We start from the raw sequence: 23,755 nt of genomic DNA, 5'->3' as shown, positions 1-23,755 counted from the left end.
TCTTCTGTGCACCATCAGTCCTACTTGTTTCTTGAACTAGGAATGCTAACTCTCAGGTCTTGTATCTCATCATGAATTCATATTCTTACGATAAAAGCATGAAAAATGTTGTTTCCAAAATTCTGTTGGTTTCTCATGAAACTCCGTGGTGAAGAATCCTGTTATCCCTCAGACAGTAGCTCAGTCATACAGGTGCAGTCTTTGGCTTCTGACAGTTACTCATCTCTCTCCAGACGTAAGAATATGGAAGAAATATGTAATTGGCAGCTCAGTACAATTAACAAGGGTTTGAGAAGGAACATTGATGCTACCACACATCTACCTGCAGAATGCCTCAGCTAGGAACAACAATCTGACTTGCCTTCAAGTAAGAGTTGGCATCACGAAAGGATACATGCGAAAAGGGTTCATTCTAATGATTACATTAGAATACATTGGGTATTGGGAGAATTGAGAGCAACAGGATGTAGAGCAAGTTTTGGCTTTTGTGCTTTGAGTGAACCCGAACAGGATTATAGATGAGGCCTGCTTTATGGGAAGGTACGTACTTGTGGCAGAAGAGCAGAAAGAGGAAGTTCCTTCTTCAAGTGCTGTTTTCAGCAAGGACTTTGCCACCTGAATTTGAGTTCATATAATCTTTGTGTGTAGAACCCATGTGTTACTGATTCTAGGAAGTGACGAGAGGTCATGCAAATGAAGTTATGTGAAGAGCAGAGTTCTGTGATGAGGCTCAGATTCAGCATCAGGGGAAGTAATTTGCAGTAGCAGTGAGAGGTTCCGTTCTGTGACCAGCCAATGCAACAATATCCATCAATGGCAGTTCTTGCTGTCATCAGTAAGAATACTGCTGCTTCCTGCTGATCATACGTGATATCATAACCATGGTTACCATGGTCTAGCAGAATAGAAATCATCCAGCAGCTGATAACAGAATTTAGGTGGCAGCACTGTTCAGGTCCCAAGCCATTAACCTTCACATGACCTTACATCTACTCTGTTCTACTTATGCGTGGACTGAATACAATCTCTGTGATCAAATCTGCACCGCCTTTAGTGTACAGCAGGAACAGGATGCTTTTCAAGCGAGACAGTTACCTTTCTTTTTATCTTTAGCATTTCATATGAGGCACTATTTCTTGTTTGATGCAGACACTCTGTATGCTCTGCTGAATATAGATTGTTGTACACTGTACTAGCAGGAATCAATGCAGCTATAAAAAAAAGAAAAAGAAAAAGTAGCCTATGAAGAAGGCTGCTATGCCATTTACATTTAAACATAGGTTGCAAAATTTGCAAAGGATCCTCTTATGATGGGATGCTCAGCTTAAAAATAACTGGGCTTGACTCTTTTTTTCTTTCTTTTCAGGTTTAAAACATGTGAGCACCTAGGGTACAATCCTATTTGCAGTGAATCCTGAAGATCAAAGTAGGAGCCCTTGGAATAATGAGTTAATAGTCTTATCTGAGAAGCTCGATGTAAATGGGTTTGCTCATATAGATACATGTACATATGTATATATAGAAGGTAGTACTTGGTCTGCTGTATTAATCACAGCACCATTCCAGCAGCAGCATTTGTTAAATACTTGTTCATTCCTACAAAAAATGATGTATGTACCCTATAAATCCAATTTCTTCCTTTTAGGAGTGTTAGTCTTTTTTGTTATCTATTTATTTATCCTTTTTAGAGGAAAATGTGGCAAAAATGTGGGTACTTTATATAGCGGCTTGTGCACAGTAAGTTACAGTAAAAAGTTATAGCATGTAGCAGTCTGTCTCCTGTACTTTCTTTTACAATTAGAATCACTTTAAAATGAAGTATTCGCTGTCCTTAAAGTAGGCTTACTTTTCAGTCAGTAGGCTGGCTTAAGTGTGGTCTGACTGCAGGGAACCAACCTGCAGGACTTAGTATCTGAATCACAGTATGGTTTAAGTTGGAACGGATCTTTGGGAGCTGTCTAGTTCAGCCTCCTGCTCAAAACAGGCTTAACCTCACAGTTGCGTGAGGTTGCTCAGGGCCTTGTCCAGCTGAGATGAGAGAAGCTCTGAGGATGGGGAATTCACAGCCTCTTTGGGCCACCTGTTCCAGTCTTTAACCAGTCTGTTCAAGTGCTTAGTCAAATCTGACAGCGTGGAGTCGTACAATGAAATGAATTACTTCAGGGTTTGCATTCCAGTACTAGATTAATAGTGCTATGCTATTTTATAAGTTTCTCAGCTTTACAAAAGTTAACACTGTCATTTTCTAATGGTTAAATATTTCACTTCCTTCACTTCTTTTGAATATTTATATGCTCTGTGGTAAATTGTGTCATATTTGATAAACCTTAATTATTGTATGTTAATTTTGTGGTGATTTAAAGCAAAGCTCTTTCATGATTCCCTTTGAGAGCTAAGCATTTTGAGAACTTTTGCAAAATAGGCATTATTTTTTCAAAACCTTGTCAACTACTGTGTAAAAAGAAGTCATTTTGGCCTGACAATTTTTAACCTAATACTTTGCATCAGCCAGCTGAAACATTGGTCCTTCCCTCACACAAGATATTAAGCACATGCTTTGGGGTTGATCACCTTACTCCATCCTAAGTGTAAAGAAATAAACTGAAAAGGGGTAGAAAAATTAGTGCTGCATGCAAGCAAGGGTTTCTTCCCATTGTTTTAGATCATATAAGATGCAGCCAGAGATGGCTGTCACATAAGTAGAATTTAAAATGAAATGCATTCTATATTTAGTTTAGTCAACAGTTGAAATCAATTCATGTTGAGAGTTCAGAAACAGATTTCCATCAGAAGCCTATTGATAGAAAACGCATTGGGATTTAGTCAGCCTCTCTTTATGCACTTAATTTAAGCCTGTTTAGGTTGTCATCTGTTATTATCAAGTGCTGGTGCCTGATACAAGTTCTTCAAATCACCTGGATGAATTGCTTCAGTACGCATATGATTGTGCATAAAATGCAAGCTGAAAAAAGCTATTTAAATCCAAATGTGTGTGGTGTGTAGAGCCATATTGAGAAAACACAATGTCATTGCTGAAAAAAAATGAGTGCTCCACTGAGTGGCTTAGAATGCATTCTGGCATCAGATTTTTGGCAGTCTGAAACACAGTACTTTCTTCATTGTTTATAGACTAAAAAGGAATTTTGGGGGTGAGCTGTTCCCATGTGCTAACATAGATTTTGGGGGCAATTTTTAAAGTTTGTGATAGATATTTTAAGAAAGAATACAAGTGATGGCGCCTAACTTCTGAGGCTAAAATTAAACATCATTTTACTAGAACAACTTAAAATCTGTAAATAAATGTAGCAGTTCTTTTGCATTTATGTGGGAAAAAATACATATTGTGATGGAAATTCTTAGGCTGAGATTGCTGCCATTTAAATCATGGTAGAAACCCTTCTTTCTGTCTTTCTTTCAGAAGAGAGGGGATTTCATCTTTGGATTACGGGAGAGGCCCTAAAACAAGATCTCGTACTAATGTTAAGGCTAAGGGATCTGGCACAGTTTTCAACAGTCATGTTTCCTCTGCAGTTTCAGATGGTGTTGTTTACTGATTGTTACTTGTATGTGCGTCACTTCCTGTCCTAAACAGATTTATTTCTGCTGCAGAATGTCCAGAAGGAGTTGTTGCCTTCTATCCTAATGATGGATGAATTTAATTTCAATGATGCTTGTATCTTGCCTCTCCCTTTAGCTGCCCTATCTTAGGAAACTATTATGTGAGGTCATTTCTAAATCAAATTTCTGTGAATAATTGTAATGCAACCCCGGTTGCTGTCTGTGTAGTGATAATTACATGCTCATTGTCTTTTCAATAGAGTGTCTATTTCTTCCAGTGCCTGGAATGGAAGTCTACTAAACGAACACAGTTCCTATGGTTATCAAAATGCAATTTACCTTTGCAGAAACAAGAAAAATTAATGTCTGTAATATCCACTTTCATACACATGCAACTGTTCTCTTTTCGTTCCAGCCATTGTATCTGTTTTATCAGTCAGTACCAAAAGAAAACACATACATTCAGAGTTACCAACTTTATAATAGAACTTGCCTTGAAAATGGCTACAATGTTGGATAATGCTTCAATATAGGACATGGTTTTAAAGAGCAACTGGGTTTTTCTCTTCGGAGCAGGTCACCTAAAACATTTTGAAATTGACAGAATTCTTAGAAGCACAGTATTACATACTCAGGACTTGTTGCTCTTTAGTTTACCATTCTCCAGCACATTGTTGTAATGATATCTCCATCTGTGACTATTCCTTGTATTTGCTCCCAACCTGTATCACCTAGAATCTTCCGTGTTGAGGAAAGATGTGAAGAAATCAATCACTATTTTTCAGTGCCATTTTCTTATCCTTAATTGGTTGCTTTGTTTCATGATGTTGCAGTAGACCTACTGATCATTTTCAAGGCTTTCTGCTCCTATTTATATATATATATATATATATATAGGTATATGTATTTTATGTGTCTTGTTAATTTAGTAATATAGCTTAATCGTTTAAAATTCCCTAACAACTTGCATCTTATGTATTGGCTGATACGGTATACATTTTCTTGTTAAATTTTCCATTTTCTGAAGGAGAGTTAATTCAGTATTTTAAACTTCATCGTGCTGTCTTTTTTTTCTTGCCTTATTCACTTCTATCCAGTAGTAAACAGGCCTTAGTGATCCTTAGTTTATGCCTCAGTGCTATTAAGTGGTAGCAGGTAATTCTCATCGGAGTTCTTAAGGACTTTTTGTCTTAAACAGGTTCCTTAGTTTTGCAAAATCTTATTTTGTGTTCCCATAACAGACAGAGACCTTTTTATCCCCAAGGATGTTGAAATTAATGTTGTCACTGTTTCTCATCTGTCTCATATTTTATAATTACTACTTGAACCAGCTACTCTGTATTACTTAGGGCTTAACAGAGAATAATCCCTCATTTTGTGTACTCTGGAATTAGCTGTTGCAAGAGCATTTGTTTAAGAAATCACTTCTTTAAACCTTGTTCCCTTTAGTGGAATGAGATACATTGTAAATATGTTTACACTATGCTAGGAAGTACATCTTTGTATAAATAGGTGTTGTGAGACATTGAAACACCGCTTATTATTTGGAGAACTGATGCACTTTTGTCACTGTATACATACAGCTGTATATACATTGTGTGTATATATTTATATGTCATTCTGTTGTTACTTAAAAAATGGAATGTGCTGTGATTTGTCCAACATCATAGGAAAGAGATAACACCAGACAGAGGAAGCTGCGACCAAACAGCTAGACACTTCATTTCGCTTACAAAATACCTTGATAGATGCACGTAAAACGCCTTCTTTGCCCCAGAACTGGGTTGTTTCCCTCTCTGCCCGCTGGAAACTTCTGCCCCCGGCGGCGGGCCCGGCTCAGCACCGCGGACAGCGCCGCTCAGCACCGCGGACAGCACCGGGGGGACGGGGCGAGATGGGCAGGCTGCTGGGTGCCAAAGGGGTTGGCTCTGCTGGAGGTGAGCTGGGCAGAGCACAGGGAGAGGAAGGACTCGGGAGGCTATGCTGCTTCTTATTCCTGTCGAAACCAGACGGTGAGTGTGTAAAATTGCACTCGCACCCCTTACGTGCAGGCATGAGGTTAGAAACTATGACCAAGAATAGTTTGTTTCTGGGAATTTTCTCTCAGGCATTTCCTTATCTAAGAGGTGGTGGCCAACTCTGCAATAATCAGATGGAAATATTGGCTGTTTATGTGGTGTTTGACAGCAGCTGCTCCCATCTTCCTTGCATGGTGTAAACGTTTTTCCAGCTTTGTTTTTAGGTTCTCCTCTCCTGTTCATTAAAGACAATATGATCTGAAGCTGACAGTTAGTAGCCAGTGCCATTACATATTAAAGTTTCTTCCTGACTGCTGTTTTCTCTTTTTGATTTCAGTCAGTAACAGTGTTTTGGAATGTGTGGCTGAAAACAGCCTTTTCACTTTCACTAAATAACCAGATATTCTCTAGCTCCAATTTGAGTCATGAACAAGACACAAAGATTAAAACGTTAGCTCCATTGAAGTTAATACCACACAATTAGTATTGATCTCAAGAGGTCTACGATTTCACTTTAATAAGCCAAAAAAGTATATATTTATATAAAATAACAGAAAGTATAGAGACAATACTTACATATTTTTGTCCATTCACATTTAAATATGCAATAAGCCAGCAGGAAAGAGAAAATTAATATATTCTTGATTCACAGCATGAAAAGACTCCCACTTGCAAATGCAGAAGTCAAATATACATCAAATGCCTTTGTCTGCTTATAATCAAACCAATTAACATTTAAAAGCTTGTAACAAGTTGTTTCAGTCACCATGTATGCTCTGTATTTTTCAAACTTACTTTCTCATCAGCTTCACCTTATGAATGAAGTAGTCTTGCGGTTGCAATTTCTTACTTTTTTTATCTCCATTTACTTGTAACCTTATAGAACTGCATGAAATCTTACTAGAAATTTGACTGAGTGTATATTGACATTCAAAATATTCTGTGGAATTTAAGGGGAAACAATGCAACAATTTTTTATTTTTATTTTTTAAAAAAGCCTGTGTTCATTTATTTTTCATATTATTTTCAGAAAGAGACAAACCCTGGTTGTTATGCACTTTTTCTGTAACCACCTCTCCCATCAAGAGAGCTGGGATAGCAACACAGAAGAGCTGCACAGAGTTAACATCAGATTAGAAATAATAGTACATTTTTTACTTCTGAGAGGAGCTAGCTGGGAATTTTCCAGCCTGTTTCCCTGACTAATCCCCCATCTTGGGGAATCCTGTGAAATCCTTGGGGCTACCCAAGTTCCAAGGTGCTCTGGCTGGGTAGGAGGCAAATAGAAGGGAAAAGGACTGCTTCTGTGGAAGTAACATTTGCTTTATCTGTTGGTGAATGCATATGGCTTTTTGTCTTGATTAGAAATAAAAGCCTTTTTCATTCTTTTTTTAAAAAATGTAAGCTTTTCATGGAAGGGGGAGTTTCCTTGGCTGTATATTTGAGTTGTTTCAGGTTTTGCACGAATCTTTCTGCAGACTTCTGTTATATATATTTTGTGTTGATTTCAGTGAACATGTGGGACGGAAAGCTGCATCTGATCCTGGTGTCATAATCCTCATTGTCAGTGCTCTTGGTGTTCTACACTGAAAATGTGTTAGTATAAAGCTAAGTGATTAAAATGCTTACATGCATATTTTTACATGTATTTTTAAACAATTAAAGGAATATGGATTTACTCAAAAAGATTAAAAAAATAAAAGATCAGAAAAACTCCTGCTAATTAAACCAGAAATAAAGTAGCACAGAAAAATGTCTCCAACATGAAGTAACTAGTCAGAAATTTTTGTGGAAGAAATGTCAATATGACTAATTAAATAATACAAGAGGAATAGAAGTAAAAGAAATGGAGATTTAGAAATAAATCCCAACAACCTACAAACACCTGGGAAGTCAAATCTATGTTGAAAGTAACAGGAAAATGATTGGGTTTATTTTCCATTGTCAAACCAGGCTGGTTATCTGGGAATTTTTAGAACTGGTATCCAACTTTAGAGTGCAGAATTTTGTGTATGCTCATGTAATGCACATTTAGGTAGCTAGCTAAGTACTCTACAGGTTGACAAAGCTGTGAGGGAGCATGTTCTCCTGATCAACATTGTGGACGTGGCGAGGGGGTTACCCTGCACGACTGCCTGCTGCAACACAAAGAAGTTGCTCCCATCTATACAAATTGGGAAATGGCAACTTTTCCATGTAAAAAATGGCAACTTTCCTGTGGTTTTGAGAGCCATGACTGAAAAGTTGGGTGCTCTTCATTCACAGATGGGGAATTTAAGGCATGGAAGGGGATGTGATTCTGTGTTTTGCATGAGGCAGGCAGCAGGGTTAAGGGGTTAAACATTCACCCTTAAATATTGCGGTTGACCTTTTCTTCGTATTCAGCCAGAGTGCTGGGTGAATGGCGGGAATGTGATGAGGTAGCTGTGGTAGCCTGAGGGGCACCAAGTCAGGAAGGAAAAAAAAAAAAGGAAAAATTAAAAAAAAAAAAGCTCAGAAAAAAATGAAAATTAAGAAAACTGTAAATAAAAAGTTCAGGGAAAGATAAGAAAAGAACCAAGAAGGTGCGATGGGGAAGCGCCTCCTTTCCTCCCCCTGCCCGGCAGCCGCTCATCCCCTCCTCGCGCCGCCATCTCCTCAGGCACTGCCCCCTCTCCTCCCTTCCCCTCCCCTCCGCGCTCTCCCGCCTGGCGGCGCTGTCCCCGCGCAGGCGCACTGCGAGGCCGGGGCCCGGCGGGGGGGGGCCGGCTCGCGCGGCGCCCCGTGGGCGCGTGCCGCGCTGCAGCCATGTCAGGCGGCGGCAGGCGGCGGGGCGGGCTCGGGCGGCGGCGGCGCCCTCTGTGAGGCGGCGGCTGCGGACGAGCGGCGGCGGCGGGCCTCCATGTCGGCCGCCAGGGATTAAGGCAGGGACGGCCGAGGCGAGCCGAGCCCGGGGGGGCGCCGGGGCGTGCCCGGCGGGGCCATGGCTGACCGCAGCGCGCCCGGCTGCCACCTGCGGCTGGAGTGGGTCTACGGTTACCGGGGCCACCAGTGCCGCAACAACCTGTACTACACGGCGGCCAAGGAGATCGTCTACTTCGTGGCGGGGGTCGGCGTCGTCTACAGCCCCCGCGAGCACCGGCAGAAATTCTACCTGGGGCACCAGGACGACATCATCAGGTACCGCCCGGCGCCCGGCCGAGGCTCCCGGGGCGGCGGGGGGGGACCGGGGGGGCGAGGAGGAGGAGGAGGAGGAAGGAGATGGTGAGGGGGGGACCTGCAGGTGGGCAGGGGAGGGCGGCGGGACCGGCCGTGCGAGGCAGAGGGACCGGCTGCCGAAGTTGGTTTCCTAAAGGGCATGAAAACAACAACGAAATAAAGCCGAGAAAAGCCCCCACAGGGTTTCTTACTGTGGGTCCCGGAGCGCGTCGTGGCCCCGGGGGTGCCGTGGGGTCGGCGAGGGCTGCCGAGGAGCGTGAAGGGCAGATGTGAGACTGAGTCATCCGGCCGCCCCCCCCGGTAGGTGTCGTTGCGGGTGGATCGCCCGTTGGGGCTCCTCTGCTTGCCCTGTGCGGGCGAGAGTTAGAAGCAGCCGAGGTTGTCAGTCATGTGCAGCGCAGAATTTGTTTTATTTCGATACTCAGTGCTCCGAGCCGTGCCTTCTCTGTGTGTCACTCGTAAGTAACAGGTATGGCGTGCAGAGAGCAGAGCAGATGCCGGGTCTTTCATTCAGTGATTTGTACGCACCAGAAATTGGCCGTAACAGCCACTTTTTTCTTGGTTTATGCCCTCACGAGGGACTTTCAGTACTTTTGAAGTGTGGCTGTGAATGTCCCCTACAAGACTGTCAAGCCTATAGTGCATTTCTTCTCGGTGCTGAAAATGAGAAGAAAAAACTGGGAAGACAGTGCACCATTACAGACAGCTCTACTTGAGGTGTTGGGTGTTGAATCAGAAGTTTGAATCACTGCTATTTGCATCTTTTAATGCTTCAACGTTCTCCTCTTAGTCCAGGAAAATGTATTTCTTAAGCACTGTTAGCCATCTGTAGGTGTGGGAAGTCCAGAAGCACAACTTCCATCGTGCTGAGGGAGCAGCAGCTATAATCTAAGATCCGAGGTTGCCGTGGTGTAATTTTTTTAATTCTGTGTCTCCACGGCGCCTCTGGGTAACCCTGTTTGTTTCAGGAGGATTTGCTGTGAGACTGGTGTGGTTTCAGCCCCAAGGAGGGACTGGTATCCTCTGGTAACAGTTTTTCCCTCCCTTCTTGCCTCCCCCTCTCTGCGTTTTGATACAGCGTGCCGTATCTGGCCAAAAATGTGACCGAGCTCATTACTCAGATTAGTACTAAAACTAAGAAAATCTGTCAAGAGACAGAAAATCAGAGAGAATGTTACGATGACCTTATCTGATGCTTTTAGAGGATGTACTTTGGTTTGTATGGAATCCAGCATGCTGGAGTTTCTCCTGCTTTGACTTGTACTGAGGTTGAAAAATAATTGTAAATATGTTAAAGCATTTCAGTTTTATGCGGTTAGAATTGCACACTTCTTAAATACAGAAGCTCTGCAGAAATGTTTGTATGCTTAAAGAAGAATAATCAGTTTAAAAGCCGCATGGCTGATTCTGATAGTAAGATCAGCCTTGCAGTCAGTGATCTGTGTTTCACTTGACTTTATGGAAAAGCAACATTGTACCACTCTAATGTCAACATCGCATAATTCTCTTGGTTAAACTTGGGTACCAAAACATGTTAGTTCACAATTTTTAAAACAATTGTTGCAGAAAAGTATTGTTTTTTTTAAATACCAGAAAATGGATACAAAAGTGGGATTATATAATACAACAATCAACATTACTTACATTCAACTATCATAGCACAAAAAAATTAATGTGTTGTGTTTTAATGTGCTCAGCAGGTACCGTCCTAACGCTGAGACATTTGTGATGTTTTAGCAGAAGCGACTGGAGGTTTGGTAGTCTTTTTGCGAGTGTAGAATCTCACTTGTGAAAGCAGATCTGCTGTCTGAAAAACTTGGGTATTTAGAGAATCAAACTTCATTGAGCATAGCTCTGCAGCTATGAAGACAGAGCAGGATGGATTGCATGCTTCATGGTGGTATTATTAGTACTCCTCATTATGAGAACTTCTGTATCATTAGCATGCACTGAATGACATTCTAATTTTAAGCAGCAGTCAGGAAGAGAGGAATTGCAATTCTTAAGCCAGAGACCAGTTCTTATCTTTAATAGTAGACAGTCGTATTAGATGAATGGACAGCTAGACAATGTTGTCCTGGGGAAAATTTCTGTCTAGCTCTGGCAGTTAGATTGGCTTCTATCTGCTGAGGACTTTAAAGTCTTTTTATTAAACAAAAACCTATAAACCTGCTGTAAGATTTTTTAGATATGATTAGATGTTTACATGTAATTTATTTCCAGTATAAATGTCTCATCTCAATTTTGATTACAATTTCACCTCTGGCTTTGGTTTAACCCTGTGAGTTCACTGTGTACCTAAAAGAGGAGAGCTTTCTTTCTGTGTTTTGTGTCTTAGTTCTGTTGAACGGTCTTTTGTATTAGGAGAGAGGAATTAGGATCACTTAGGGCCTCGTCTATTTTTCTGGTTTTATTTGAATTCAATGTCTCAGTCATTCAGCTGTGATCTATTTCTAAGATAACTTTTATTGCTTGTGGTGATCTTTTGGTTTTTATCTCTTCTGAGAATTAGTGTCCAGAAATCAAACCAGTATTCTGGAGCGCAGAGAGTATCATGGTTTTGTTTTTATTTCTATTCCTTCTTTTGTGCATCAGCACTTCTTTTTGTTGTTGATTCCTGCATGTGCGTGGACACTTGTGGAAGACATTGCCCAGCTGCAGAAGTACTCTGGAAGTTTGCACCTTTAGAGAATGCTGGTAGCTGAGACTTTCTTGAAGGTTTTTTACATGAGGGAGTAAATCGTCTCCATGAAATCTCAGCTGCCTTACTTTGCTAGTGCTGTCCATTGCCAGCAGCATAACCTGATGAATGTCTGCTGAGTTTGCAGAGGATGAGATCTCCTCTGCAGCCTGGGCTGTGTGTATGGAGGAGATAGTCATTTTGGAAGGCAAGGGAATAACCCCTGCAAAGTTAATGATTTAAACTGTGTCTTCTGTAGGATTTCATAAACAACAAAGCTAGCTTGTGAGTTGTATGTTGGTGTGCTTTACAGTAGAGGAGCAAGAAACAATGTCTTCAAGTTAGATCTTTGTTCTCTCTCCATAACTGTAGTTATTTAGAGAATAATGAGTTATTTCACGTAGATCGTCATTCCCTCATCTGAGAGAACTTAGAGGGATCATACTTAATCCTGATCTGTATAAAGGTTTCAGAAGATGCCCCCTTGGGGCACAGCGTAACGTGATGCTCATGTTGAGGCTCCTTGTTTGTCTGGGATAGCTGAAGTGTGTTTCTGTACTTTGCTTTCTCTCGTGGAAGGTGAGAAAATTGGGAATTCTGAACTCATCCACCTTTTAAAATGACTGTCTGCTGGCAAGAGCGTTTGATATTACCAGGGCTACTCTGTATGCTGGTGTGCTCCAAGCAAACTTTTAGATTCCTTTTTTTTTTTTACTTTGTGACTGTCACTTTTTTGTGAGCTTTGTGGAATTGGAATTTTACCGGGAGTTATCTTTTTACTTGGAATTGATGATTCTAGTTAAAAGGAAAAGCAAAGCCTAAGATCAAGTCAGTGTTTCTTTTGGAGATTTTTAACAGGCTTAACAAAATGCACATTTCGCTTTCCATGGCATCTGTTGTTCACTTTGAACAAAGCACTGGTCTGTGAGTCTGTCCTTTCACATTGTTATCTCTACAGTGTCGCAAAACATCTGCGTAAACATCCAGGCTGTACAGTTTTGAAGAAAGAAGAGGAAGGGCATTTCTCTCAAAACAGAGACACAAATTAGGAGGACTGAGGAAGAGTTACCCCTCTCCTCCGTGTGTAACATCCATCACATCAGTTAACTGGCAAATAGTAGTGCTGGTGTACATTCTTCCTAGAACTTCTATCGCTAGTAAATTGGGACTACTTGATTCAGATGCCTGTGATACATTTGGATTTTACTACTAATGCCAGCACATCTCATGCTAAAAAAAACCTCTTGAATTTGTGCTGATCTCTAAAAAATGTTAATTTTTTTTGCTAGAAGTTCTATTACCAGAAACTACCAGATTCTCTGTTAGAGGAGAAGGTAATTGGCACTACCTTCAGCTACTGCCTTTTTGGTTTGGTTAAAAAATATCTGGTTCTGTCTTCCCTTCATGGCTCTCTGTATTCAAGACCATAGGGGCTGCATGCTTACAGAAAGCAGATGTGTACCCAAGACAGGTTGAATGAATGGCAAACACTTCTCTGTGTTCTGACAGAGAGGGAATTTCACTGTTTTTAGCAAAACAGTTAATTTTACAAATCACAGCTTTCATTAATATGGTTTTTCTTGTTTGTTGCTGTGAGATATGTAGGAATTCTTTTGGGCTCTATTTCCTAAGGAACAAGAAGTAACCAAAACTCTGGCCACTCTGAAACGTGGTCTTTTTGGGCACACTGTCATCTTCTTATATCTAATAATTTGCCTCAATCTACAAGAGATTATCCTGCTTGAGATTCTGTCACCTTGACCTTGCCCTTGGATTCCAAGGCAAAATAATCTTTTTTTTTTTTTTTTTCCCCCTAGTATCAACATTTCTGAAGTTCTGGTGGGAATCAAAACCTCAGCAATCGTGTCTGCTCCCTGGCGTTGGTGCTGTCCACCAGCTCAGTTTGAAGCAGATTTTTCTATCTGTTGTTGCTCTCAAAGTTAGTCCAGATGTCACTATCTAAGAAGCTGGACTCTGGCAGCTGCTGTCTCAGTCTGCTACCAGTAAATGCTCTCCTGGAGGCAGGTCCAGGCTTCCTCCATGGCTTTCAGCTGTGGTTTGCAGACAGAAATTCAGCGCAGTGATTGGTCGCGTTCTAGTTTTGAATGATGCCTCGGGTCTTTTCTTCATCCTCTTTTTGTTAATTATGCATTGTTATCACTTTGGATACCTATCTGTTGGACTTCTGTGAAGATGCTGTGTATTTCCACTGCCACCTTGTATCATTCTGCCCCTGTTTGTGCCCTTTTCTTTTGATGCATTTCACAAGAAAACCCTATAAAAGAAGAGAAATTGTTTTCTAAGAAAAAGAGCAAAAAAAAAAGGTTTAATAACAATGTATCCCAGAATCATAGAATGGTTTGAGTCAGAAAGGACCTTACAGATCACCTGTTTCCAACACCCATTCCGTGGGCAGGGACACCTTCCATTATAAGGTCTAGCGTAGAGGGAATTTACTTTATTTCCATCATTTCTAATCCTCCAGTAGACTGACACCCTAAGATCCGTCCTAGTTCTCAAAAACTTCAGTAAATAATTCAAGTAATTGAAAGCTAGGGTATTTGCTGTCAGGTTTATTGTCTTGTTCTTGCCTGGAATAAATGGTATGTGGGTCTGACCTAGCACCAGGTAACAATCAAGCACAAATGTTGAGCAGCAGATATGTGCAGCTACAAAAAATTATCATATAGAATTCCGTCGGTTGGTTTGGCAGGAAATGTATGCATTTTCACCAGGAATTTCACAGTTAGTTGTGTATTTCAGATGCTGGGGAATGTAACTGAGTGAATACCACAGCTGTGGCATCAGGAGAACTTTTCTTAGTAATCCACTACGTAGTGGTGAGAGGCAACCTCTTCTGTTCTTTTGCATTACTAATATGATAGAGGAAAATTGTGCGTCAGCGTGTTCTCGGGAGGAATTTTTTGGACATAGCTGAGCTCTGGGTAGTCCAGATCTTCCTTTCTAGAAGGGAACTCTGTTGTTTATTTATTTGTGGAAATAGAAACCCTAAATTATTTCAACAGTCATAGTCTTTGAAGAAGTCCGGTCATCCTGCTTTGTATCCTTGAATAACGTTACTGGAAGAAAACAGGAGTAAAATCCATATTACGGTTATCACAGAATCACAGAATCCTTAGGGTTGGGAAAGACCTCCAAGATCATCTGGTCCAACCATCACCCTACCACCAATGTCACCCACTAAACCATGTCCCTAAGCACCACATCCAATCTTTCCTTGAACACCCCTAGGGATGGTGACCCCACCACCTCCCTGGGCAACCTGTTCCAATGCCTGACTGCTCTTTCTGCGAAGAAATGTCTCCTAATTTCCAACCTAAACCTCAAATCTGCATTGGAAACTATGAGGTGCATACATCCCCATTTACTGGGGTTGTCTTGGTCAGGCAGTCTTGTTGTGAAGTCCCAAGGAAAGTCTTTGGTAGGAATAACCCCACCACCACCAGTACGTGCTGGGGCTGGGTGGCTGGAAAGCAGCTTTGCAGAAAAAGCCCCAGGGGGTCCTAGTGGACACTGCATTGAACCTAAGTCAGCAGTGTGCTCTTGCTGCAGAGAGGGTGAACGCTATTCTTGGCTGCATCAGGCAAGGTATTGCCTGCAGGTCAAGAGAGGTGATCCATCTGCTTGACTCAGCGTTGGTGAGGCCACAGCTGGAGCAATGCGTCCATTCCTGCGACCCCCAGAACATGAGAGATGAGGACGTACTGGAGAGTACAGTGGAAGGCCACTAAGGTGGTGAAGGGACTGGAGCATCTCTCCTACGAGGAAGGGCTGAGAGAGCTGGGACTTCTTAGCCCAGAAAGAGAAGCCTCGGAGGGGGATCTCACTGATGTATAAAAATACCTGAAGGGCAGGTGTAAAGAAGATGGAGTAAGGCTCTTTTCGGTGGCACTCGGGGCCAGGACAAGAGACGATGGGCACAAGCTGAAATACGAGAGGCTCTGAGCGTCAGGAAACAACTTTTACTGTGAGGGTTATCAAACACTGGAACAGAGGGGTTGCGGAGCCTCCATCCTTGGAGACATTTGGAAGATGTCTGGACATAGTGCTGGGCAACTGGCTCTAGGCAGCCCTGCTTAAGTAGGAGAGGTTGGGTAAGATGACTTCCAGGGGTCTCTTCCCATGTCAACCAGTCCCTGCTCTGACATTTTAAGTGGGGTTCGTTTGATGAGGAGCTTGGTGAGGAAATCGGGTTCTTGCTTCAAAGGATGCAAGGTAATGGTGAAATCATGCAACGTGTGCAGTTCCACTACGGCAACCCAAATCACTTGGCGAGGTTGATTCACCAAGACTGTTTGTCAATATAGCTTTTGCACTTCTGAATACAGTATTTTGAGAGACTGATTTTTTTCCAGAAAGTTTGGATTTTCACCTTAAAATCAAGTCTTCTCCTTAACTAATTCTTAGGCCTATGTGGTGCCGTGTTGGTTGTGTTTATACAAATGAGAAATCCAATGCCTCTCACTTTCTTATCTCCAGATGTTCTTTAAAGGCATAATCAGTTTATTTCCCTCCATTAAAGAACTCCTGACTTAATGGGACCTAAATTATGTCATAATTATACTAATCAGTCCTCCTCTGAGCCTCTAGCTCAAGTATCTTTTGACTGTCTGTCAGTCAAAATGGCAATGCTTACAGCAGAAGTAATTGCCAAAGTCCCAATTACGCTCTGTCCAGCTTTTCGTGGTAAGTGCTCTCAGACCATCAGGTGTGTAAAACTCCAGAGGGAAGACTTGTTTTCATGTCTTAAAGAAGTGAGAGAGAATGTTCTGTTTTTTCCTTGAGAAAAGCAAGTTTTCTGAGTGGTTTAAGTACTGCGAGGTGATGTCTGTGTTGTACCAGGCTGGTAGATGTTGGCTGAGGGCGTCGTTGTCGAATCCTTGTTTCAAGATATTTTTTTTTGCCCAGAGCTTTGTGTGTTATCTTTTTAAAGTATCTTCTGTGTGGATTAATCTGATGAAATGAAAATATTTTAAGAATACAGAATAAAACATTTCCTTTTCAATTTTGAATGGGACTAGAATGTGCCTGTTGTTTGTGGTATGCATGCATATTAAATGACTTTTTTTTCTAGTTAAAACTGCATAAATGCAAATCCAAAAGACATCTAACCAGAAGTGAACATCTAAAACACACCAGAAGTTAATTCAAGTAGACCTACACAGCAAGGGGCTACGGGCTTGCAAGCTTGCCTTCATGCATCGCGCTTTTCGTAGCCAGCAGTCACATCACCTTCTGGTCTGATTCTGTCAGCGTGCGAGGCAGGGGCAGATCAGGTCAAAACATCTTGGCGCTGTAGGAAACGCTTTTCTTGAATCAGTAGTTGGCTGTTTTTCTCTGAACTAATGTGACAACGTGAGGCTCTAGGACAACATGTCACGGAAGGATAGGAAATGCAACCAATGGCTTAATAGCATTTGATCGTTAAAAAATTAAAAGAATTGTGTGCAGAAATGTTGGGGTCTGCCCTATTCTTTACATTTTTCCAAATTGCAATCAAAGCAATTATAATTCTGCTTACCTGCTTTTTAGATGTTTAATTCACTAGTTATCCTCTTGATATAGATAGGAAAGTAGATTATGTACCTGGCTGATTTCGTAACGGCATTATGAAGTTATCTTATTATTGCGTTTACAATGTTATTATGATAGCATACACAGCAATAGGCAGTCGCTTAATATGTTTGAATAAAATAATTCTTTTGAAGGGTTTCTCTGAAGTGAAATGTTTGGTTTTTGTTAAAAATTTAAAGCTTCAGTTAAGGCAATGAAATAAACTTCAGCTTTTAAAGTTGAGTTCATCTTTTTTTCTGAGTTTTAGATTAATAAAACATAGCATGCTATTTTATCTGACACATCAAAAACTGAGTTTAGATTTTACTGTAATTATTAACCCAACCACTGTATTTTTCTGAAATGTACATAACTTGAAATAAAAAAGAAATGATTATAAAATGTCCCCAAAACTATATAAAAATATTTAAAAACTCTAGTTTTACATCATCTTTTTTTGATGTTGTTGTTTTTAAAGTTTAAGCTTATATTGGCATGAAGCTAAAAAGCTGGAGAATTTAGTTTAACATTTTGTAGTATCTCTAGGTGTTTGTGTTTTTATTTTACTTCAAAATATAATTTACACATTTTTTTAAATTATTATTACATCACTTACAGACAGTTAAGTTTTTGATTTAGGACAGCACTTTTATCTGGTGTCAAGGAAATTAAGAGAAGTAAAGTACTACTCAGAAACGTGGCAAAGTTGTCTAGTTCACATTGATAAGGATCAGTCATACACTCAGTTTAAAATGTAGATATCTTAAGATACATTTAGAATTATGATGCTGTTACCGTAATATCAGTGAAATTGTTTCATTCATAAGATATTTATTTAGGTTGGAATAATCTTTTGCTTTTGGTACTTTCATGTGGTAAACAGAGTTACTGAGCACTTGAAATAATTTCAAGTAACTTTGTAATTTTAATTTTCTTTTCAAGTGATGTGGCAGAGAGTAAAAGTTCCCCAGGCCATCTTAATAATTCATCTGAATGTTTAACCTAGATGCTGTCAAATTCTCTTCAAAATAAATACAATCGGGATTTTCTGCATGGTAAGACAGCACTCGCACCAGAATCTGGTTTAGTCTGAATTTCCCCTGCTACACCAGCAAAATAAATACCTTGCGGAAAGTAAGGTTACAGGTGTGTATAACTCTTGCATTAGGGCTCAGATCACTCTGGTTACTCTAGTGACTAAAAAGACTTTCCTTTCTACACCAGTATTACCATTTGGATTGCTGTTGTAGTTGCTACAATAGAAAGAGACATTATTCTTCAAAATACAGTGCTTGATTTGCACCACGAAGATGAGAAACAGGCACAAGTTACCTTAATACTTCGTAGCAAAAGATAAGATTGAATTTTTAAGCCAGGCTTTTGACACCTATCAGTCATACATTGCAGAAGATAGAACCCACAAAGAATTACAATCTGATAATAAATCCCTGGAACTTTTTTTCCCTGTTTACTACCTTTACTTTCATTTGAAGCTTTTTGTATTTTGCTTCAATTTGCTGTTTGGTCATGAAAATAGCAAAGTGATTGCAGCATTACAGAGGACAGATAATATTATTCAGTAGTAACTGATACATGCTTTGAGTAAATCATTCTTAGAGACATTGTCATCAGCCTGTGAACATGAAGAAATTACGTCTTTTTGAAGACCACATCCTGGCACATCTATTATTTTGGTGATAGGCGAGATATTGCACTGCTACAGTGCATTTAAAGCAAGATGTCTTTGACCATTTCCATTAGAAAAGTGTTTTTTTCTTGGTATTTTACCTAGCTGTTAGAGAACGTCTGTATTATTAAATCTTCAGAGAAATGTTAGATGTCTTCTGCAGAGTGACTTTCTTGGGCTTAGTTGAAAAAGACTTTCTATTGACAGGAAGTCCTTGTCGCTGTTGAGAGGTAGACTCCTTTTTCTAATACGATCTGTAAGGTGGTGCCTGACGCCTGTCCTCCTATCAAAGCCCTGGGTATTCAGATATTACTTCAGAAGATGCAGGGGACAATCCTTTCAGCCATTTTTCTGAATTTCATGTCACTGCTTGCTCTTCCACAGGAGCTTTTCTTTATAGCGCCTATTGCTTTGGTCTGCACACAGGATGGATCAAGATCTGTATACCCCTGATCAGTCTGGTTCTTTTGCCCTAAAACACACATTACTTCCTCTCATTTAAGTCAAGAAATCCCTTATTTTAACTCCCATCCTAACAATGATATCCAGCTTTACATTGCTTGAATAAGCGTGGGATCATCTTTGACAAATATTTTGGGGGGTTCACCTCTTAGCATTGTTTTTGCATCAGAGTGATATTCCCATGCTAAAGAGCAATGGATTCATACAAAAGCAGTAATAACTCCTCCTGAGTTGGGAATTGAAGTGCCTCTTTTTCTGAACAGAGGTAAGCCATTTTGTTCACGGGGTTTATTTACTTTAGATAGTCCAAATATTAACAGAACTACTAGAATTTAAGATAGGTATGTAGTAATAAAGGAAACAAACATACACCAGGATCTCAGGTCTCAGGCCCAGGATCCCACACTCAGAAATTCCAGCTCTATTACGTTCTTGCAATCTTCAATCAAGATCAGTTTGGCTTAAAAAATAATGTTGAATAAACTAGTCTCTTACAGAAGACTTGGGTATCTTGATAAATGCTTTATATGGCATTTTAATGTTGTGGTAACCTTTGGAGATCATAGTGCGAGGGGAAAAAAACAAAAACAACAAACTAAACCAGGATTTAAATAGGAAGGAAGAGGTTTATTTGCTCTAAAGTAATACTGTGAAATTAGTTAAAATCATCAAAATATAGAAAAATTGATGAGCAATATTACTTAGAGGGGATTAGTCTGTTTGCTAAGGTATTATACACCCATGTTTGCTAGGAACATGCAAAGTTGATGTTTACATTGCTGAATTTGCATGAGAGTAATGTCAAGCTAACATGCATTTTAGAATGCTTATGCACATGTCTAAATATATCTCAGTGAAGATAACTTGGTTAGCGATGCTATTCACTTTAGGACGAAAATATGCCGCATTAGATTTCTTCTGTGAACAGTACTCAAATTTTATTTCATATCAGCAGACTTGTTTGAAATTCCCTCCTGCTTCCAAGAAACAGGGGAAATGTGTCCAAAGAGTAAGTGCCATAACTTTGCAGAGAATAATGTCATTTCAACAAATTGTTTGATTTCACAGATACCATAAGTGGTACTACTGGTGGTTTAGCCAGGTCTGTGACAGATGACATGCAGGGAATTTTTTCCATCAATGTTGTGTTGTCTGTAGGGTATATATGGTTTAAACTTTGTCTTTATACAAGATATTTTGTACTGGATATTTGACAAAATTACATGTAAATAAAATGTGCAGTTCGTGTGAAGGATTCAACTAAAGAGAAGAGAAGCAAAACTGAGGCAAAGGATGAGACTTAATAGTAAAGCAAATGTGTCCAGGCTGAAAATGGTGTTTATAAAGTGCCCATAGTTCTAGTAAAGACATTGTGTTCTCATCTCCAGCTCATACTTTTCAGTCTTGATTGCATATTGAATTTTTCTTTAGTGGAATTGGAGAACAAAGTTTGTGGATATGAGAGTCTTATAATGATGCTCTAAAGGACTAGATGGAAAAGAATTTTCACTGCTTTGCCTCTTTCTATTTACGTGGAACACTTTTTGTGACTAGATCTAGTTGGATATGTTATAAAAATAGCAATTCTTCAGTTCTCTGAATTACAGGGTAATGTTTTAATAAAAAAAAGCTCCTAAAATATCACTGTTGTGTAGATGCGTGCAAACGTTATGCACACACCCCTATATAATTTTCTAAAATTATAGGGCAAAGATATGATTAGGGGTAGAAGTCACTTAGAAAGCTATATGCATTTTAGTTGTTTGAGGGTGAGTGGTGGTGAGATGTCTCCATCTTATCTAGGCAGCATGCATACAGAATGAGTGGATTAGTTCTGTGTTTTGGTTAGCTGACAACTGTATAAACCTGCTCCTGACTTTTAGAACTGTGTTAATCCTCGTTCCCTGTTTATAATCCCTCCACAAGAGCAAGCAAGGTGAATGATGCTTTATCTTAGATCAGGACAAGGCATCTGACAGCATCTCGTGGTTGCCTGAGGATTTATTGTGCTGAATGTGACATTTGAAGCTAATTTTTTCTTCCAGAGTACTTAGAGGAATAACAGAATAATGTAAGGAAGTGGTAAATGTTTGGTTTAGTGTTTTTCTTTTTTTTTTTTTCCGTTTTGCTTTTTGATTGAGGTTGCATTTTTAGATATTTGTATTTTTAGTCACAGGTTCCTTTTTTACTTTATGCTTTATTAATTGCTGCTTCTATCATAGAAATTAATGCTCTAAAAATGAATAACCTATGAGACATTCCAGCAGTAAGTTCAATTATAAATAACTGATATTTGTCTCTTGCAGGTTACAGTATTTACTTACGGTAATGAGAATATGTTATGTTACCTTATTGGGAATACATAGCTGGATCCTTATCCTAGAGATAAACATAATTTTAGAACAGAATACTTGTATTTTCTTGAAAGTATTGCTCATGAATGCTATTTATCTATCATCTCCTTTGTAGTGGTTTTTAGTAATGAAGCTAGTGGATCCAGATGTGCAACAGTTTCCGTTGCCTACCAAATGCCCACTGACCTTGGAGTCCTTTCAGTATTGCATTTTCCCGTGCCTTCCAGTTCTGCTTCTGGTACACATGGGGACTTGTTTGTTTGTTTTAGCAGACAGTATTTCATGTAAATATTCCTGTTATATGTCTATGCTGTTGCTTTGTGGTTATCAAGACAGCAAGCAAAATGAGAATTTCAGCTACTTTCTTTAAAGCATTCTGGCCCCCATCACATTTGCATGGTGTTCCTAAATGATGCTTCAGGTGTTGTCCCAACTTTAAGTGGTGCCCTGGCTCATTTCACCTTTCTGGGCATCAAGTGAGATGCTGGGATGGTAAATGTCCTTGACTTTACTTTTCTGTAGGAAAACGTGTGACTAACACCTGCAGAACACCTGGTGCTCTCAGGAGCTCACGAAGATATCTAGCAGATCTTTGGTCTCCAGGGCTGGCAAAACGCAGGTTGTCTTCATGTTCCCTTCTACTCTAACCCTTTTTGGGTTTGTAATGAAACAGAGCCCACTGAAGCACAGGATATTGTGCTTGTCTCAGCTTATCTCACTAGCAGCTCTGTCACTGCTTTCTTCCCACCATTCCTTATTTTAAGCCAATCGCTAATTTTATCACAGTGACCTTTCTGTACAAAAGAAAAACCTTTCAAAAATTGTCACTAATTATTCCATGACTCCATTCTTGAATATTCAAATGATAGGTTCTCACATATTCTGATAAGTTATTCATAATATGTCCCCTAGGAGAGAAGAATGAATCGCTGTTTAATCTACATGACTTGTTCAGAAATATGAAAGAAAATTGTATAATCTGTGGTTTATTTTTTTCCCTATAAAATACTGAAACATCTTGTATAAATTTCAAAAATAACAAAGGGAAGATTAGTCTAGTAGCTTAAAAAGTGTTGTAGGTCTGCACTGGAGAAGAAGCAAATGGTAATGACTGGATGAAATTTGTAACAGTCTTGTTACAGCGATACCCCGAGAAAATGTTGTTTTAAGACCTTTACCATAATAGTGAAGGTTTACAAATATATATATTTTGTGCCTCAAACAAGCCTATTTAGTTAGCTTGTGAAGTTAGGCACATCAAAAATAATCTTTTTCTGGAAAGAAATTTTTGCATCTTTCCTGGCTCGAAAATTTGTAGTAAACACTTTGACCTTAAATGTTTTAGTGTTTATATTTCTAATTCTGCAAACACTGCAATGGGATTTTGTGCACTGACTGAGAGGAAGTATAATTGCGATGTGGATTTTTGACATTGTTTCCTTTTCTCCCTGTATTTAATCAGAAACAAAGAGGGTTCCTATTGGCACTGGCAAAATCATTTATATTTGAAAAGAAGGGAAAAAAAAAATCTTTTCTGGAAAAGAAAAATTTTCCAGAAAAAAAAAATCTTTTCTGGAGGTGTTAACTCTCTTACTAGAATGCTTAAGCCAACTGCACCCTCAGCAGTGGAGAAGGTGTCTACACGAGGCAAAACCAGGCATCTATCGGCGTGAAGTGGCATATAGCTCCAAGAATGTTTTTTCCTCAATTTTCGTAACTGTTCAGTTGGAAACTTTGCATCAGTGTTACTACACTCACTCTAACCCTTTCCTTCTCTTTGAAGATCATCTTGTCTCTTTTTTCTCTTCTCCTGAGTTTTGGAACAGGGAAAAGACTAAACGGTTCTCATTCAGAATCTCTTACAAACAAGCCTTTGGATAAAGTAAATGAGATTTTGTTCCCACCGCTTTGTTAAGATATGATGATGTCTAGCTGTGCCTATAAATGATAGCACAGATCAGTGAGATGAACATTTTCTGGATGCTCATCTAGAGCATCTTAGATGCTTTTCTGTACTACTCTTGCAGTATAGTTCTTACCGTCATGAGTCTAGGCTTTTGAGTTCTGTTGCATTGCTTGTTTGGATGTTCTGGAAATGAACGGCCATAATCAGTATTTTGAAAGCAGTTAGAAATGGGACAGAAGAGAATTCCTTTGCAAAAAGAATTCTGAGTATGACTAACATCACCCTGCACAGTGTTGGAGTTGGATGTTTCAATAGTGT

General features: G+C 39.7%; 1 protein-coding gene across 6 annotated transcripts in view; it reads left to right on the top strand.

Annotated features, from left to right (window-relative positions):
• Window positions 1–8,312: 8,312 nt before the first annotated feature.
• Window positions 8,313–23,755, top strand: part of EML5 (EMAP like 5) — a 112,785-nt gene continuing 97,342 nt past the window's right edge. For 4 of the 6 annotated variants that reach the window (XM_083836485.1, XM_083836484.1, XM_083836483.1 and 1 more), the window contains exon 1: window positions 8,315–8,735. In XM_083836485.1, coding sequence (XP_083692611.1) covers window positions 8,539–8,735 — 197 coding nt within the window. In that variant the 5' untranslated portion in view covers window positions 8,315–8,538. Of the gene's footprint in view, window positions 8,736–23,755 lie in introns of all 6 variants that reach the window. The other 2 variants (XM_083836487.1, XR_014584596.1) reach the window with 2 other exon arrangements.

Source organism: Anser anser (assembly GCF_964211835.1).
Source record: "Anser anser genome assembly, chromosome: 5".
Lineage (NCBI taxonomy): Eukaryota > Metazoa > Chordata > Aves > Anseriformes > Anatidae > Anser > Anser anser.
Note: the sequence above shows the minus strand (reverse complement) of the source record. Positions and strands in the feature narration are given on the sequence as shown.